The 13669-nt window shown below is 46.3% G+C and overlaps 1 protein-coding gene across 1 annotated transcript in view; it reads right to left on the bottom strand.

Annotated features, from left to right (window-relative positions):
* Window positions 1-460: 460 nt before the first annotated feature.
* LOC138528250 (vomeronasal type-2 receptor 26-like) overlaps window positions 461-13669 on the bottom strand; it is a 40918-nt gene continuing 27709 nt past the window's right edge. The window contains exon 5 of the mRNA XM_069639702.1: window positions 461-1362. Coding sequence (XP_069495803.1) covers window positions 461-1362 — 902 coding nt within the window. The remainder of the gene's footprint in view (window positions 1363-13669) is intronic.

The raw sequence follows: 13669 nt of genomic DNA, 5'->3' as shown, positions 1-13669 counted from the left end.
GAGATGGCTATCAATGCCCTACACCTGACTACCACATATTTATCATGGTTACAGTTCTTGATATCCAGCTTGAGATGGCTAGCAATGTCCCTCACCTGGCTATCACATATTTATCATGGCTGCTGTTCTTTATATCCAGTTTGAGATGGCTAGCAATGCCCTTCACCTGACTATCATGTATGTATCATGGTTGCTAGTCCGGATATCCATCTTGGGATGGCTAGCAATGCCCTATCGCTGACTACCACATATTTATCATGGTTGCTAGTCTGGATTTCCAGCTTGAGATGGCTAGCAATGCCCTATACCTGACTACCACATATTTATCATGGTTGCTAGTCTGGATTTCCAGCTTGAGATGGCTAGCAATGCCTTCACCCGACTATAGTTTATTCATCATGATTAAATGGTTGCTGGTCTTTGTAGCCGGTTTCAGATAGCTAGCAATGTCCTGCACCTGTCATTTATTCCGCATGGTTAAATGGTTGCTAATGTTAAGATCTGGCTTGAATAGAATGATGTAACATTTGGGGATGAATATACAGCCCAGCAGTCCAGCGCTGGAAGCCAAGATGGCAAAGATCTCCACAGCCACCATGTACCTGCCCTTAGTGCTGAGGTAGGCTGGGATGAAGGAGACCCAGACACTGCAGAAGACCAGCATGCTGAATGTGATGAGCTGGGCCTCGTTGAATCTATCGGGCAGGTTCCTGGCTAGGAAAGCCATTATGAAGCTGGCAAAGGCCAAGAGTCCCATGTAACCAATCACACTGTAGAAGGCAGTGACAGAGCCCTCGTCACACTGCAGGATCATCTTCCCAGTCTCAGAATGCATGTCAGTGTGAGGATGAGGAGGAGAGGTGAGCAGCCAAGAGAGGCAAATTACTAACTCCCCCAATGTGCACAAGAGAACCATAGAGAAGGACACCCGGGACCCCAGCCATCGGCTCAAACTGCTCCCAGGCCTGGTGGCATTGAAGGCAATGACAACAGTGATGGTTTTTGCCAAAACACAAGACACAGCAACAGTAAAAACAATCCCAAACGCAGCTTGTTGGATGAGACATGTCCATGTTGCTGGGCGCCCAATGAATAATAGGGAACAGAGAAAGGCCAACATTAGGGAGACGAGGAGTGCTTCGCTCAGATCCCGGTTATTGGCCTTTACTATTGGTGTATCTCGATGTCGGAGAAATATTCCCAGCACTCCAGCCGTCGTTATAGTGAAGAGAATTGCCAGGGATGCCAAACTCCCACCAAGGCTGTCACTGTATGAGAGGTATGTTACGACCTTCTCCATGCAGGCATCTTTCCTTGCATTGGGCCACTGGTCCTCAGGACATTTCAAGCAGTTCTCCATGTCTGCAAGTAAAAATAATGCATGAGTGCTTTCAGGAATAATTTCTTTTGGTTTAGGGATCTGAACTAGGCTGCAAAATGGCAGGTGTTGGAAGAGTATAAAACTGAGGGCTGTTCTTTCATTGTTTATTTGCACTCAGAGAGATCATACACTCATTTATTCAATCATTCATTAGATAGATTTTTTTTGTGCAGCAGATATCACTCCTAGGAGCTAGGATTAACATTCATCATCAACATTATCACCATCAACATAACCTATTTCAGTTAAAAAATTAAAAAATACAAAAATTAAAGATCAATAATTAAATGTTTTAATGCAATTCATTGTAAGATAGAAGTATATAAACTCATAAAAAATGATATCTCACAAAATCCAAAGAGATTCCTTGCAAGGACACAGACCTAAAATATGGAATAATAATCCCGAGAAGGAAGGAAGTAGATCTGAAATACAAGAACGAGACCTAAAATAGGGACCAGGAAGCCCTACTAGTAAATGAATTTACACTACAGGAACAAGACCTAAAATAGGGACCAGGAAGCCCGACTGGGAAAGAGACTTAAATTACAGGAACAAGACCTAAAATAGGGACCAGGAAGCCCTACTGGAAAAAAGACATACACTACTGGAGTTAGACCAAAAAGCGAAACCAGGTTGACCTACTGGTAAATGTACTTACACTATGTGAAATAGACCTAAAATAGGGACCAGGAAGCCCTACTGGGAAAGAGAATTACACTACAGGAACAAGACCTAAAATATGGACCAGGAAGGCCTACTGGGAAACAGACTTACAATACATGAATTAGACCTAAAATATAGACCAGGAAGCTTTACTGGGGAATAAACTCACACTACAAGAACAACCCCTAAAATAGGGAACAGAAAGTTCACTGAGAAATAGACCTACACTAGAGGAACAAGACCTAAAATAGGGACCAGCAAGCACTACTTGGAAATAGACTTACACTACAGGAAATAGACCTAAAACAGGGACAAGTAAGCCCTACTGGGAAAAAGACTTACATTACAGGACAGAGAACTAAAATAGGAGCAGGAAGCCCTATTGGGAACTGTACTTACACTAAGTAAAATAAACCTGAAATAGGGACCACAAAACCTATTGGGAAATAGTTACACTACAGGATATCGATGAAAAATGCGGACCTGGAAGTCCTACTGAGAAAGACACTTACACTAAAGGAACGAGACATAAAATAGGGTTCAGGAACCTTTAATGGGAAATGGGCTTAATCTACAGGAAATAGACCTGAAATAGGGACCAGGAAGCCCTATTGGGAATTGAACATATACTACAGGAAATAGACCTAATATTGGGACCAGGAAGCTTCCCTGGGAAATGGATTCACACTACAAGAACGAGACCTAAAATAGCGACCAAGAATTTTCACTTAGAAATAGACTTACACTAGAGGAACGAGACCTAAAAAAGGGACTCGGCTACCCCACCAGTTAATGGACTTAGACTAAAATAGGGATCAGGAAGTCCTACTGGGAAACAGATGATCCCTACGGTAAATAGACCATAAATAGGGACCAAAAATCCCTACTGTGAAATATACTTACACTTTGGGAAATAGACCTTAAGAGCAGAGAACTCCATCTTGGCATTCAGATAAAAACTGAAAAAAATCTCTCTTTTCAACTAACTCTACCTGCATCCTTCCAATTGCCCAGCCACACAGCCTATACACTCTACTGCATGTACTTCTCAGGGTCTCGGCCACTTCTGTGATCGCGCACAGCTCTGTATCTGTATGCATTTCCTCATCTGTACAAAAATGTAAATATTGTTTAACTCCTGTAACTAAGCATTTCTATGTAAGAAGTGCCACGATGTCCCCGGGCTGTTTGCGCACTACAAATGTGAATAAATAAATAAATAAATAAAGACCAGGAGGGCGCATTGGGAAATGGACAAACACTACAGGGAATAGACATAAAATAGGTTCCAGGAAACCCTACTGGTAGATATACTTACCCTGTAGGATTGAGAGCTAAAATAGTGACCAGGAAGAATTACTGGGAAATAGACTCAAACTATGGTAAATAGACCTAAAATAGGGACCAGGAAGCACTACTGGGAAATAGACTTACACTATGGGAAATATACCTAAAATAGGGACCAGGAAGCATTAGTGCAAATGGATTTACAATACGGGAAATAGACCAAACATAGGGACCAGGAAGCCCTACTGGGAAATGGATGTACACTATGGGAAATAAAGCTTAAATAGGGACCCGCAGGACCTCTTCCTGCTCCCACCGGTGAGGCTAAAAACCTTGGAGTTATCTTCAACTCCATACTTTCCTTCTCTCCTCACATCTCTGACGTCTCTAAGAAATCACACTACCAGCTGCACCTTCTTAAAAGTATTCTTCCTTTCCTCTCCTTCCCCCAGCCCAAGAAGCTCACTGTCTCCAGAGCTCTGGTTCTCTCCAGGCTCGACTACTGCAGCAGCCTCTTTCTAAATCTGCCTGCCTCTACTCTAAGCCCTCTGCAACTCATCCAAAACAGCAATGCACTACTTGTCCTTGGCCTCAAGCCCAGGGATCGTATCTCTCCAGGAATGACATCTCTGCACTGGCTCCCAGTGATGGCAAGGATTAAGTTCAAAACCCTCTGTATTGTCAACAAGGCCTTCTGGGGCCTCAATACCTCAACTCTCTCTTCCTAAATATCTTCCTTCTCGAGCTATTCGGTCAACCGCCTCCAACTCCCTCAGGGTCAGTCGCTTTTCCAAGCAACAAGTTGGTGGTAGATCTCTTTATTGTGCAGGGGCCTCTCTCTGGAACAGCCTCCCTGCCTCCCTGAAACTTGAGGAAAACCATCTCCAGTTCTGGAAGCACATCAAGACCTTACCTGTTGCTTCTGCTTTCTCTCCTCCTCTACCCTGCTGATCTAATGGCTGAAACTTAAACCGCACTGGTTACCTGGGTATCCTCTGATCTCAGGCCCCCTCCCCACCAGTTGCACACCTGCATTGCCCCCCTGGCAACCCTTGTACTTGGGGACTGTTTCTGTATCCCTACAGCCCCCTACCAGTTCTTGACACCAGATGTTTGCACTTACTCTTGCACTTGCCATCAGCTGGCCGCACTTTTATTTATTATCTTTATTTATTTTATTGTTATCCTATGTACTGCACTACCCCCTTCCACTTTCCCCCGCACCTTTCCCTTCTCGCCTCCCCTGCACTTGCGCAATCTCAATGTCATCTGGCCTAGTAAGATCATTGTCTCTGCCTTCCCTCTGTTCCCCCTCCCTTGCCTCGTCGCACCTTTAAACACTTGCGTATAGGCGCATTATAAATGCCATATCATATCATATCATACCAGGAAATGGATTACACTACAGGAATGAGACCTAAAATTGGGACCAGGAAGCTATACTGGGAATATAGATGTACACTTTGGGAAACAGACCTTAAATAGGGACCAGTAAGACCTACTGGGAAATGAATTACACTACAGGAACAAGACCTAAAATAGAGACCAGGAAGCTTCACTGGGAAATTGAATTACACTACAGGAACAAGACATTACATAGGGACAAGGAAGCCCTACTAGTAAATGGGCTTATTCTACAGGAAATACACCTGAAATAGGGACCAGGAAGCCCTATTGGGAAATAGACTTACACTACAGGAAATATACCCAAAATAGGGACCAGGATGCCCTACCAATTAATTTGCATATTTAAGTAACATTGGGTGTCACCCTAAATTACTAGGGGAATCCAGACGTGGACCCCTTGCTCACTATTCTTAGAGAGGCACAGCTACACCCTACTGAAGAGGTTGAACCAGACCGAAACACGTGTCTGGGGTTGCTGTTGGTACTCTTGTTCAGAGGAGAATTGTCTAGCATTTCGGTGCAGGACAAAGACTGATATGTTTGGGATATTTCTTCTCTGTGAAAGATAGTGAGCTAAAGACTCTAGCTAAGTTTCTCTTAACCAGGACTAATGTCTGACAGAGGAACTCCCAGGACCCCCCGTGTTAATTCACTAAAGGAAACATACCTGAAATAGGGACCAGGAAACCCTACTAGGAAATTAACTTACGCTACAGGAACGAGACATAGAATAGTGACCAGTAAGCTCTACTGGGAAAAGACTTGCACTACAGGAAGGAAACATAACACAGAGACCAGTTCTCCCAACTTGGAAATGGGCTTACTCTACAAGAAATAGCCCTGAAATAGGGACCAGTAAGCCCTATTGGGAAACAGATTTACACTACAGGAAATAGACCTAAATAGGGACCAGGAAGCTTCACTGGGAAATGAACTCACACTACAAGAACGAGACCTAAAACAGATACCAGGAAGTTCACTGAGAAATAGACTTACACTACAGGAATGAGACCTAAAATAGGGACCAGGAAGCCCTACTGGGAAATAGATTTACACTACTGGAAATATACCTAAAATAAGGACCAGTAAGCCCTACTGGTTAATGGACTTACACTACAGGAAATAGAGATACAGGAACATTATCTAAAATAGCTACCAGAAAGCCCTACTGGGAAATGGACTTACACTAGAGGAACAAAACCTAAAAAAGGGACCAGGAAGTATTACTGGAAATGGATTTTCACTACGGGAACAAGACCTAAAATAGGGACCAGTAATCCCTTCTGGGAAATGGATTACACTGAAGAAATGAGACCTAAAAGAGGGACCAGGAAGGCCTACTGGGAAATAAACCTATACTACAGGAAATAGACCTCAAATAGGGACCAGGAAGGCCTACTGGGAAACAGACTTACACTACAGGAACAAGACCTAAAATAGGGACCAGGAAGCCCTGATGGGAAACAGACTTACACTAGAGGAACAATACCTAAAATAGGTACCAGGAAGCCCTACTGGAAAATGGATTGGACTACATGAATGTTAACTAAAATAGTGACCACTAAGCCCTACTGGGAAATGGACTTACACTAGAGGAGCAAGACCTAAAATGTGTACCAGGACGTCCTACTGGAAAATGGATTACACTACTGGAATGATACCTAAAATAGTGACAATTAAGCCTTACTGTGAAATGGACTTGCACTTAAGAAACAAGACCTACAATAGGGACCACGAAGTCCTACTGGGAAATTGACTGGCACTAGGGGAAATAGACCTTAAATAGGGACCAGGAAGCCCTGCTGGGAAAATGATTTACACTACAGGAATCAGACCTAAAACAGGGACAAGGGTGCCACATTGGGTAATGGACATACACTATGGGAAATAGACCTAAAGGAAAGACCAGGCCGCCCTACTGGTAAATGGACTTGCACTACAGAAACAAGACATAAAATAGGTACCAGGTAGCCCTCCTGGGAAATAGACTTACACTACAGGATTCAGACATGAAATAGGGACCAGGAAGCCTTACTGGAAAGGGATTTACACTATGGCGATAAAACCTAAAATAGGGATGCAGAACACCTGCTAGGAAATTAACTTACACTACAAGAACGAGACCTAAAATAGGGACCAGGAAGCTCTACTGGCAAAAAACTTACACGAAAGGAAATAGACCTAAAATAGGGAACCGGAACCCCTACTGTGAAAAAAACTTACACTACAGGAATGAGACCTAAAAGAGGGACCAGGGCTCCCCACTGGTAAATGGACTTACACTATGGGAAATGGACCTAAAATAGGGACAAGGAAACCCTGCTGGGAAAATGACTTACACTACGGGAAATAGACCTTAAGGAATCAGGAAACCATACTGGGAAATTGACTTACACTACAGGAAGAAGACCTAAAATAGGGACCAGAAAGCCCTACTGGGAAATGGACTTACAGTAAAGGAACAACACCTAAAATAGGGACCAGGAAGCCATGCTTGAAAAATGGTTTACACTACAGAAATCAGACCTAAAACGGACCAGGAAGTCATCCAGGTAAATGGAATTACACTAAGGGGAATAGACCTAAAAGAGGGAGCAGGCCACCCTATTGGTAAATGGACTTGCAATACAGGAAATAGACCATAAATAGGGACCAGTAAACCCTACTGGGAAATGGACTTACACTACATGAACAAGACATAAAATAGGTACCAGGTAGCCCTCCTCGGAAATAGACTTACACTACAGGATTGAGACATAAAATACGGACCACAAAGCCTTACTGGAAAGGGGATTAGCACTATGGCAATTAAAACTGGAAATAGACCTAAGATACGGTAAATAGACAATCCTTGCTATTTACCGTATCTTAGGTCTATTTCCAGTTTTAATTCCCATAGTGCTAATCCATCCCCTTTCCAATAAGGCTTTGTGGTCCGTGTTTTATGTCTCAATCCTGTAATGTGGAAATTGACCTTAAATATGGGAACTAGACCTAAAATATAGGGAAAAAGACCTGATATACAGGGCATAGACCTAAGATACAGTAAATAGACATGAAATGTGGGAAATAGACCTTAAATATGGGAACTAAACCAGAAAAATAGGGAAATAGACCAGATAAACAGGGAATAGACCTAAGTTATGATAAATAGACATGAAATGTGGGAAATAAACCTTACCGGCCAATCTCCTCTCCTCCTCTTTGATAGGCAGTTCCCTCACTTCATCAACTTCCTTTAATCTCCGGCTGTCCCCTCCTCTCATTCCTTGGCTACCTTCACCACTCTTCCCTCCTCCTCTGCCCCTCTTCACGCTACCTTCACAACTCCATAGGGCATACCTCTGATTTGTACCCCTCCCCAGAAGGTCTTTAAGGCCGGCAACCTTCTTCATCTTGCCACTCTCAACTCTCGCTCTGCTGTCAAACACTCCTCTGACTTCTGCCACCTCCTTGAAGAATTGGACCTTGATGTCCTCGGTCTTATGCAGACATGGTTCACGGCCAGCTCTGTCACAAGCTATGACTCCTCCCTGATAGTTACAAGATCCTCTCTGCACCCAGTTCCACCCGGCCCGGATGGGGTGTAGCCCTGATCTTTCCTGAGTGATTCCTGCCACTATCATTCCCACTCAGATTTAGTCCTCTTTTGAATGCCTTATCTGCAGGCTCTCAATCTCTCCTAGCCACTCTCTTACTGTTGCTACTCTCTACTGGCACCCTGGGCAAATCTCCTCTTTTCTTTCTGAATGGGCTGACCTCTTCGCCTCCCTCCTGACCTCTACCACTCGACTCCTCCTCCTTGGTGACCTCAGCATCCACCTCAATTCCCTCTTTCCCTCATCTCTACTCTGTCGTGACATTTGTGATTCCCTCTCTCTCTCTCTATCCTCCCGCCTGGCCTAACGCACTCTGCAGGACACACACTTCATGGCCTGATCTCCTCTGGCCTCCCCCTCTCTATCCCTCAGTGTTAAAACGGATTTCTGAACTCTGTCCTGGTGGCGCAGAAGTTCAGAAGGCCAACCTAATTACTTGGAACAGGGTAACCTCTGGACAAGCCAGACCAATCAAGGTAGCGATCGCGGCGGTCAAGACTAGGTCTCAAGAGGGGTGAGGGTGACTGAAAGCCTGCAATGAGCACACAAAGCAAGAGCGCTTACAAACTACTCCAAACAGTTGTTATATCAAAAATAGATACACATTTATTTTAAGGCCTTTAAAATAATGACCGTAGCGAGAAAATCACAATATCACAATACTAAGCCAACACATACCATATCAATACAATATATATACAAATGCAACAGTCTCAAGCATTAGAGGCACGAAATGTGTAGTCCACCTGCAAGGGAAGGAAAACAGGCAGTGCGATAATGCTTTAGACTTAGTTCGCCTTCAGAGGCACCTAACTAGATGGAAGTCCGAGCCCTGCGAAGAGTGGAGCCTTGTGCTCAAAGTACCTGCACACGCTGGTGCCAACGGGCAAAAGGAGAAGCTCTTCGGAGGAAGTCAGGCAGTTCGGGTTAGTGCACAACAGAAGAAGAACAGGTTCCGCGACTCAAGCGCAGCCTCCACAGCGAGCAGAAGCAGAGCGCGAGTACGGACAAAAGGGTGCTGTTTTTACACAGCGGGGAAAAGCAATGGGCTACTGCAGGAGGGCGACCAGATCCTAGCTATACTACTCACCGGTCCCCGATGCAAGCAGACCCAGGCTTCTCCACGTTAGTTTCAGCAGCTGGCAGGTTCAGAAGAGTCGGGAAATGCCTCGTCGTCGTGTGGAGCAAAAAGACGTGCCAATCGAAGAAACCTGCACAGTTTTGTCACCACCGCAGGGCAACGGAGCGGCCGTGTGTATCCGAGCCAAATGTACACTTCTCACTTCAGACTTGGGAACGCCAAGTGTACGAAGCGTGTGAGAGTGACAAGGACTCGAAATACAACACAACCTGGCGGCGGTTACAGAGCAGGACTCCCTTGAAAGCTGGTCAGTCAACTGGATGGCCCAGAGACGCTTCCGAAGGCTTACTTGGCAGGAGATGATGAAGTCGCCGGGAATAGCTGTTCCTGCTATTCCAAAGGTTGAAGCACCAGTACAGGCCTTCTGGTTCGATTAAAGGAGGAAAGGGTTTCACAGGACGACAGCAGTGCAAAGGAGGATTCCTTCAGCGGGTCACCAGCGATTCCTCGGTCCAGCCTCGTGGTTGCAGGATACTTGGCTCCTGTATTCCTTCGTTCGTGAGAACTCAGGAGATCGACATGGTAGTGGTTTTTCCAGCCCCCTCTTATCCACGGTTCCCTTTGCGCCAAAACGGAGGGGAGCCAATGGGAGATCCGCTCATCAACACACATACCATACGTGGACCAATCACGGACCACGGTGGTCCCAGGCATTCACACCACCCTAGACTCTCCGGCACCCAGGATGTGTATTGGGACCAGACATCCCAGCCCACACCCTGGAGGCACACAAACGACATGTAGAAGCCCGCGAAAGCAACCACGTTTCGCGGGAAAGTACATGCCCAAATAAGGAAGGCCCCGGGTCGCTCGACCTGGGGAAGGTGAAGGGAGCAAGACGGTCAGTGGACAGGACAAAGGAGCCTCGTGGTCTGGCCATTTTGGGAGCCAGGCCACCATTTTGGGTTCAGTGCGAAAAACGCACTCAGAACGCCAAAAGGAGCTCAAAATACACAAATCGATCGCTGCCACCATTCCAGTCCCTGAATGACTTGCACCGATCAAATACCATCCTAAACGAGTATCTAGGGCCTGTAGAAGGCTAGAGACCCAAGAGAGCTGTAACTTAGCTTACACTGCCCTCTTGTGTCATGTTGCACTAAAGCCGCAACAGGATAAAAGAAACTACGGGAAACAGCGTTCCCCGGTGCTGACTGTCTTAAGGGCATGTCAGTTTCCCCCTAAGAAAAGGAGCGAAAGCCCAGAGAAGTGCGGCAGAAGGCTGCACTTCTCTGGCAAAGTCAGGAACAAGGTGAAAAACAACAGCAAAAAGTTTAGGGGTTGCCACATGGAAGGAAAAATACTTACAATTACAAAATCTTTCCTAACACTCGCCCCTCCCAGACTATGGACAGGGGGAACTAATCCACCCCTGGATGAGTCTCTTGTTCAGGTCGGTTAAACATTCTGGACAACCCATCAGCATTGCTATGTTGGACACCTGGCCTATGCTCAATAGTGAAGTCGAAGCCTTGTAGACTTATGGACCACCTAAGCAACTTTGGATTCTCCCCCTTCATGTTCATTAGCCACTTTAACGGCTTATGGTCAGTTTGCACAGTGAAGTGGGTCCCATAGAGGTAGGGCCTCTTCCTTAGGGCCCACACAACAGAGAAACATTCTTTCTCTACCGTGGACCATCTGAGCTCTCTGTCCTTAAGCTGGAGACTAATAAATCCGATAGGGTGTTCCTTACCCTTCTCATCTACTTGTGATAGTACAGCTCCTATCCCAGTGTCAGAGGCGTCCGTCTGCACGATAAAAGGTCTTTGATAATCAGGGGCTCTAAGGACAGGGGCCTGGCACAGGGAGTCTTTTAAGCCATTGAAGGCCTTCTCACACTCGTCGGTCCAAGTTACCTTCTTGGGTTTCTTCGGAGTTGTGAGGGCAGTCAGAGGAGCAGCTATGGTGCCATAGTCTGCCACAAAATTGCGGTAATACCCCGTGAGTCCTAAGAAGGCTCTCACTTGGGTTTGCGTAGTGGGGGTAGGCCAGTCTTGTACTGCTTGTACTTTACTGGGTAGAGGCTGTATCCTCCCTCCACCTACTTCATGTCCAAGGTAAACCACTGAGCCTTGTCCAATCTGGCATTTACTAGCCTTTATGGTCAAGTGGGCTTTCTGAAGAGCCTGGAGCACAATCCCGAGGTATTTCACATGGTCTTCCCAGGTGGCACTGAAAACTGCTATATCGTCCAGATATGCAAGACAGAATTCGTCCAACCCATTCAACACATTATTCACAAGCCTCTGGAAAGTGGCAGGTGCATTCTTCAACCCGAACGGCATTACCCGGAATTGGTAAAGGCCGTCTGGAGTAGAAAATGCTGTCTTCTCCTTGGCATGTTCTGCTAAAGCTATTTGCCAATAGCCAGCAGTGAGGTCAAACGTGCTGAGGTACTTGGAGGCACCCAAAGTATCCACCAGCTCATCTGTTCGAGGCAAGGGGTGTGCATCTGTCTTGGTGACAGCATTCAGAGCCCTGTAATCCACACAGAACCTCAATGCAGAAGTGCCTGCCTTTGGAACCAACACCACAGGGCTGGACCAAGGACTACTAGAGGGTTCAATCACCCCAAGATCTAACATCTTGTTGACCTCTGTCTTAATATAAGACCGTACTTTGTCTGACATCCTGTATCCCCTACTTTTGGTAGGTACACTGTCTCCTGTGTCAATGTTATGTTTGCACCAAGGTGTCAAACCAGGGGACTGTGAAAACAGGGGGGAAAACTGCCTAAGCAAACTTTTCACCTCAGCCTGCTGATCAGAAGTCAGGTGAGGGGCCACTCGGACACCCTCAAAGGAGCTATCTGAAGGACCGCTTTGGAACAGGTCGGGGAGAGGTTCAGACTCCTCTTCCTCAACGTCTGAAGCCAGTAGCAGTGCTGCGATTTCGACTCTTGGGACGAAAGCCTTCAGCCTATTCACGTGAAACACTTTTGGAGCCTGTCCAGGCCTTCCAAGGTCCACTAAATAGTTGACCTCACCCATGGGCTCCATCACTGTGTAAGGGCCTGACCATTTGTCCTGTAAAGCTCGAGGCCTTATTGGATTCATGATCAGGACTTGCTGACCAGGTGTAAAGTTGATGAGGGAAGCTTTCTGGTCGTACCAATGTTTCACCAGCGCTTGCCCTGCCTTCAATTTATCACTAGCCAAGCCCATCAGAAGTACCATCCGTTTTCTGAGCCTTAGCACATAATCAACTACGTTGGTAGTAACAGGGGGAGTGGGCATCTCCCATCCCTCTTTGACGATGGCTAAGGGTCCCCGTACGGGATGACCGAACAGAAGTTCGAAGGGGCTGAAGCCAACACCCTCCTGTGGTACCTCTCGGTAGGCGAACAGTAAGCATGGTAAAAGAAGATCCCATTTTCTTCTCTGAGGCTCCTCCCGAGCCCCAATCATGCTCTTTAACGTTCTGTTGAAACGTTCCACCAGACCATTGGTCTGGGGGTGGTATGCAGAAGAGAACTTGTAGGTGACCCCACATTCTTTCCACATAGCCTGCATATACTTCGACATAAAGTTGCTGCCACGATCTGACACAACTTCTTTAGGGAAGCCAACCCTAGTAAATATGCTGAGTAAAGCTTTTGCAACTGACTTGGCAGTTACAGTTTTCAATGGGATGGCCTCAGGATGCCTGGTTGCATGGTCGACCAGCACCAGGATAAACCTATTGCCCGAGGATGTTTGCGGGTCAAGGGGACCAACGATGTCGATCCCTACCCTTTCAAATGGTACCCCCACAACTGGGAGCGGTACCAACGGAGCTTGGATTGTCGCGCCAACCTTACCAGACAACTGGCAGGAGGCACAACTCCTGCAGTGACTTTCTACTTGCACCCCCATCTTGGGCCAGTAGAAGTGCATGGATAACCTTTGCTTGGTCCTCTTCATACCAAGGTGACCAGCAAGGGGAACTTCATGCGCCAACTGCAGAAGGAAGGGCCTAACAGCAAGGGGAACCACCAACCTCCTATGGTCTCCTTCTGTAGACTCTGTGGGCTCACTATACAGGAGTCCACCTTCCCAATAAATCCTATGCTTCCCAGGAGGTTCACCCTCAAGCTGGGAGCAGGCCTGTCTCCTTAGGCCTTCCAGAGATGGGCACTCACGTTGGCCTTTACTGAATTTGTCCCTATCAGGACCTCCTTCAACTAACAAGTCTTTTAGTTCAGGA

The sequence above is a fragment of the Ambystoma mexicanum genome, chromosome 7q (genome assembly GCF_040938575.1).
Source record: "Ambystoma mexicanum isolate Mex_15411 chromosome 7q, UKY_AmexF1_1, whole genome shotgun sequence".
Taxonomy (NCBI): Eukaryota; Metazoa; Chordata; class Amphibia; order Caudata; family Ambystomatidae; genus Ambystoma; species Ambystoma mexicanum.
Note: the sequence above shows the minus strand (reverse complement) of the source record. Positions and strands in the feature narration are given on the sequence as shown.